At 35.1% G+C, this 4,589-nt stretch overlaps 1 protein-coding gene across 1 annotated transcript; it reads left to right on the top strand.

Annotated features, from left to right (window-relative positions):
- The first annotated feature begins 3,047 nt into the window (after positions 1 to 3,047).
- On the top strand, positions 3,048 to 4,246 carry LOC130465988 (uncharacterized). The gene is made up of 3 exons (XM_056834750.1): positions 3,048 to 3,736; positions 3,822 to 4,007; positions 4,135 to 4,246. The coding sequence occupies exons 1-3, from the start codon at positions 3,591 to 3,593 to the stop codon at positions 4,229 to 4,231; spliced, it is 429 nt and encodes a 142-aa protein (XP_056690728.1). The 5' UTR covers positions 3,048 to 3,590; the 3' UTR covers positions 4,232 to 4,246.
- Positions 4,247 to 4,589: the final 343 nt, after the last annotated feature.

Below are 4,589 nucleotides of genomic sequence, written 5' to 3'. Positions count from 1 at the left end.
ATTTAGAATTTGATTTGATTTTCATAATTAATTGACGATTTAATTAGGTAGCCATGATTAAAAACCACCATAAAAATTGTTAATTTATGATAAATTTTAAATTTTTATGAGCAAGATTTGAATCCATGTTAATCGGAAATTAATTAATTAATAAATTTTTGATTTTTCGCCCTAAAATTATGAAATTAATATGATGTATTAATTTGTCGTTAATTTTAAATTAAAATTTTTTAGTTTTATGAAAATCGCTCATGAATGTTGCACGCACAAAGCAATGGTCGCTACGTGTTACCCTTAAGGGGTGTTGTATAGTGCGGGCACGCGACGACGAGCAAGGGAGCTCGTCGCCCTTGCGGTACGAATGCAGTGAGCAACATAGCATGGTGCGCGCACGAGGCAATTGTGCTGGCCGTGTGTGCTATGCCATGGGAGATGAGCGATGGGCGATGGTCAAGGCACTGCGAGCAGTCGCGTGTGGGCAGCAAGCGAGCTGCGCCACATCGCGCACTGCCTCGCGCAGCGAGCGATGCCTTGCGAGGGAGAGCTGCTGCGATGCGATGCGGGCGAGCAGGCTGCGCGCAAGCGTGGCGTGGCTTGCTGCGTTTGCGCATGGCTGCTGCTACTCGTGCCTTGTGCAACGGTCAGTCGGAGGGCGATGCGGCCTCGTGGCTCGATGGGGCTTGGGCGCAAGCCCAAGTGCCTCGTCTTGCGACGATTGACACGTTTTGGTTTTAGTTTGGATTTTCAGTTCGGAAATAATTTTAATTAACTTTAAAATTAATAATTTAAATTGTTTTCTCGGAATTTAATTTTGATTATTATAATTATTATAAATTTTAATTTACACTAGTTATTTTACTAAAATTAAACCTTGAATTAATTTAAATTCATTTAATTCAACTGAAAATAAATTAAACATATGGATTCGATTATAATTTTATATGAGCTTTAAATTTTAATTAAACTTGTATGTTTCCGGTTAGACTAGAAATACATTTCTATGTTTGAAATTAGTAAAGCATATAAAGTTATTGGTTTAAGTGGGAGCATTTTTAGTCATAAACTCTTGATTAGGTCTACAATCCTTTAAGGTTAAAACAACTTGATTAGAATTAATAAGGACTGAATAATTGGTAGATTATTGGTGCCCTTGATTAATTGCTGCAAATATTTATGTGATGCATAACAATGTGTTTTACTAACCAGCTATGTGGGCCATTCATGATAATGAATGGGTGAATGGTATATATTGTATATGTACTGTTTTGCAGGTTATTGAAAGTGACTAGTATGGCCCAAATAGAATAGAAAATATGGTCTGCGTACCATTAATTTGAATGTAATATTGGTCTAAAGTACCAAATTTTATTGCTTTTAAATATGGTCTGCGTACCATCAAATAGTTGTAATTAGTTTAATTATAGCTGATCCTATTTGAAGAAAATGGAGCCTCCCATGGAGAAATTCAAGACGGAGTTTCCAATCTATTTTCAAGACGGACTTTGAAGTTGAAGCTTCAAGATGAAGTCGGGCCATACTAGATCACATTTATCTTATGCATTCTTTAAGTTATTTATTGCTTTAAATATGTCTTAATTATGCATGAGATTATGGCTTGATTATGTTGCATGATTAAGGATTTTAGTTCACTTAAAATCTAACCAACATAGTAAGAGCCTTAAGTTCCAAAGTTTAAAAATTGAGTTAAAAGGTGCCATGCCAAAATAACACTTACTTGGATAACCTTTACATCAATCTAGTAATAGTTTTACGCTCAGCGAGGTGTTACTTATTGATCCACTACTACAAAATAGAGAATAGAAAATGCTGAATAGAGGACGGTTAGGTTTGTTAAGCGTTGTCTAGGAGTATAGAGTACGCGTTTCTCTCAAAACAGTTGTGTGAAAAAAGAATAGAGTACAGTTACCTTACCTAACCGTCTTATATTTTTTACCATAATAAAAAAATATATAAAATATAAAAATACTTAATAAAATATAAAACTGTTTTCAAGATAACTGTTTCATATTCTTTTACAAAACTATTTTTACAATAAAAAATAAACCTTAATTAAACCAAGTCAACCATTTATTTTAAAATAAAAAAGAAAATAACAAAGCAATTAAAATTTTAAGCAGTACTCCCAAAAGTTAGGCGGCAGATCGAAAATGAATTCCCAAAAGTTATGAGTTAGGCGCGCGAATTTAGAAAATTAACCCTAACACGTGCTCCAACCTCTACTCGCAAGAAAAACCGAAAACCTCTACACCGCCGCTTCTCACTCTGCCGTCGCTCCTCACTCTGCACCGTCGCTCTCTTGCACCCCTTTCCGGCCCCTCCCAACCGCTGGTAAAACCCTCAGAAAAACACTCCAACCTCTGCTCGGAAGAAAACCCGCAACTCCTCTGCACCGCCCCTCCTCACGCTGCACCGCCTCTCCCTTTCACTGCTTTCCGTCCTCCTCCCAACCTCCGGTAAAACCCGGCTGCCCCACTGCTGCCTTCAATTTCTAGGGTTAGTATGTGCTTAATTATGTTTCTCTTTAATTTTATTTAACCTATAACCTAAGGATTATGAATATTTGTTTGTTTGTAATATATGATTAAAGAATTCAGTTTGATAATTTCCAAAATAAAAAAGAATAAGAAATTGTTTAGTTCAGTTTGATAAGCGTTGAATATGTTTATTGGCCTAATTGGTGTTTTCTTTGACCTGAATTTAATTTGGAACCGTGTCTTGAATTTTACAATTGAATTTTGATGACTAGCTATTTTCTCGTATCAATAGGATATGTTGGTGTTAATATTAATGCTCTTCTAAGGGATGATCCAGAGAAAGAATTTGTGCCTGAAACTGAGTTTGTACTTTCTACTGAGCAAGTCAATGATCAACCATTTCCCCATGTAACATTATTTTTTCAGTTAAATTGATCTAGTTATCATGTCAGGTTATTCTACAAGCTTTAAAACCAGTTAATCTACAAGTTTGCTGTTGCTCACAACTATCTATACCCGCAAAATAAACAGGTAGAAACTGAAATCCTAAAGAATAAATGAACTCATAAGAACTAACCAGAACTGATGCAAATCAACTAACATATCAAGTTATTAACTGAAATCCTAAAGACATAACTGATATGAACAGAACAGGTCAGAACTGATTGAGAATGAACTGATAAGAACTGATTATCGAGTTTGTATTAAAGAAGATGTCAACTCAAGTGCAGAATTGCCATGTCCCGAGGGGGAAATAAAATTTGTTTGTCAAAGCTCGGGTAGATTTTTAATATGGCCTTCTCATTTGGTTTTTCCGTTAAAGAAGGTACGTTATGTAAATTTTATGCATTACATATGACGATACTTATTTATTTCATTCAGCCTATAGTTTTTACATACTTTTTATTTATCTTCTTTTTCGTGTTAATGTATAACAAGGCTGCTGATAAATAAATAACAAAGGAATTCACCGCGCCATCTCCACGCTCGCCATCATCACAATCATCATGCACTCGAAAGTATACGATCACTCCAACTGATAGGTTAAAGTTGACTTCTAATTTGGTTAAAGTTTTCAAGGATGTAGCTATTGGAATGAAAAAGAGCGGAAAAACCAAATCCTTCACGATCCCGGCTAGAGTGTTCCTAAATGAGCAATGTGTTAGCCTTGATTATGAAGACATGCTTGATTGGTGCTTTCAAAGAGAGATAAGATCATCTCACATGTTGATTTTAATGATGTAAGTGTGTTGTACCCTTTCTGATTCCAAGTAAATGTATATATTGGTTTCTAAAAAATGATTTAATTGTTTTTTGATGTGCAAGGCATCTGAGTGAGATGGTTCTCAAAGATGGCATCTCTGGGCTATATAGATTTTGTGATTGCACCTATCTATCCCCGCTAAGACGTGTGGAAAAAGAAGACGATCGATGTGACTATTTATATAGGGTATTTGCGTGCAATGATGGCAAAAATAAATATCAACTATTCTTCTTGCCCTATATAGAAGAGTAAGTGAATTTTTCAGCTAATATTTTAATTAGTACTTTGCAACAGAAACAATAGTATCTATAATCACAGTACCTGACCCTACATCCCCGGACAATATGATATTTGTTTTTATTTTTGTGTGTGTAGTCGGGATTGGATGTTGGTTGTTATTTGTCCATGGATTGCATTGGTTCAGTGGTTAGATCCACTTGGAGCACAAAATGAACCTCCCGAATTTGCTTAAACAATAATCAACAGGTATGTACTAAATTACTTATTTTTTCATATATTTTTCCTATTGTAATATATTAAAATTACATAACTAAACTATTAACAATTACTTAAGGCAATCATCAAATTTAGCGCGGATTACCGAAAGGATATCCCAAAAACAAAGAAGAACCCTTTCATTAAGTGGCAAAAAATTGAGGTATGTGATATTTATTACAATTTCGTAACAATATTAGTTTGTTAATACGTTGTATTCTTAGGTGCTTAATTATGTTGTAAACTTTCTTGTGTAATAGTGCCCTCGCCAACCTCCAGGCTTCAAGGAAAGTGGATATTATGTTGGTCGCTACATGATTGAAACAATAGAGTTG

Source organism: Spinacia oleracea, chromosome 1 (assembly GCF_020520425.1).
Source record: "Spinacia oleracea cultivar Varoflay chromosome 1, BTI_SOV_V1, whole genome shotgun sequence".
Lineage (NCBI taxonomy): Eukaryota > Viridiplantae > Streptophyta > Magnoliopsida > Caryophyllales > Amaranthaceae > Spinacia > Spinacia oleracea.
This window is presented reverse-complemented; position numbering and strand designations above follow the sequence as displayed.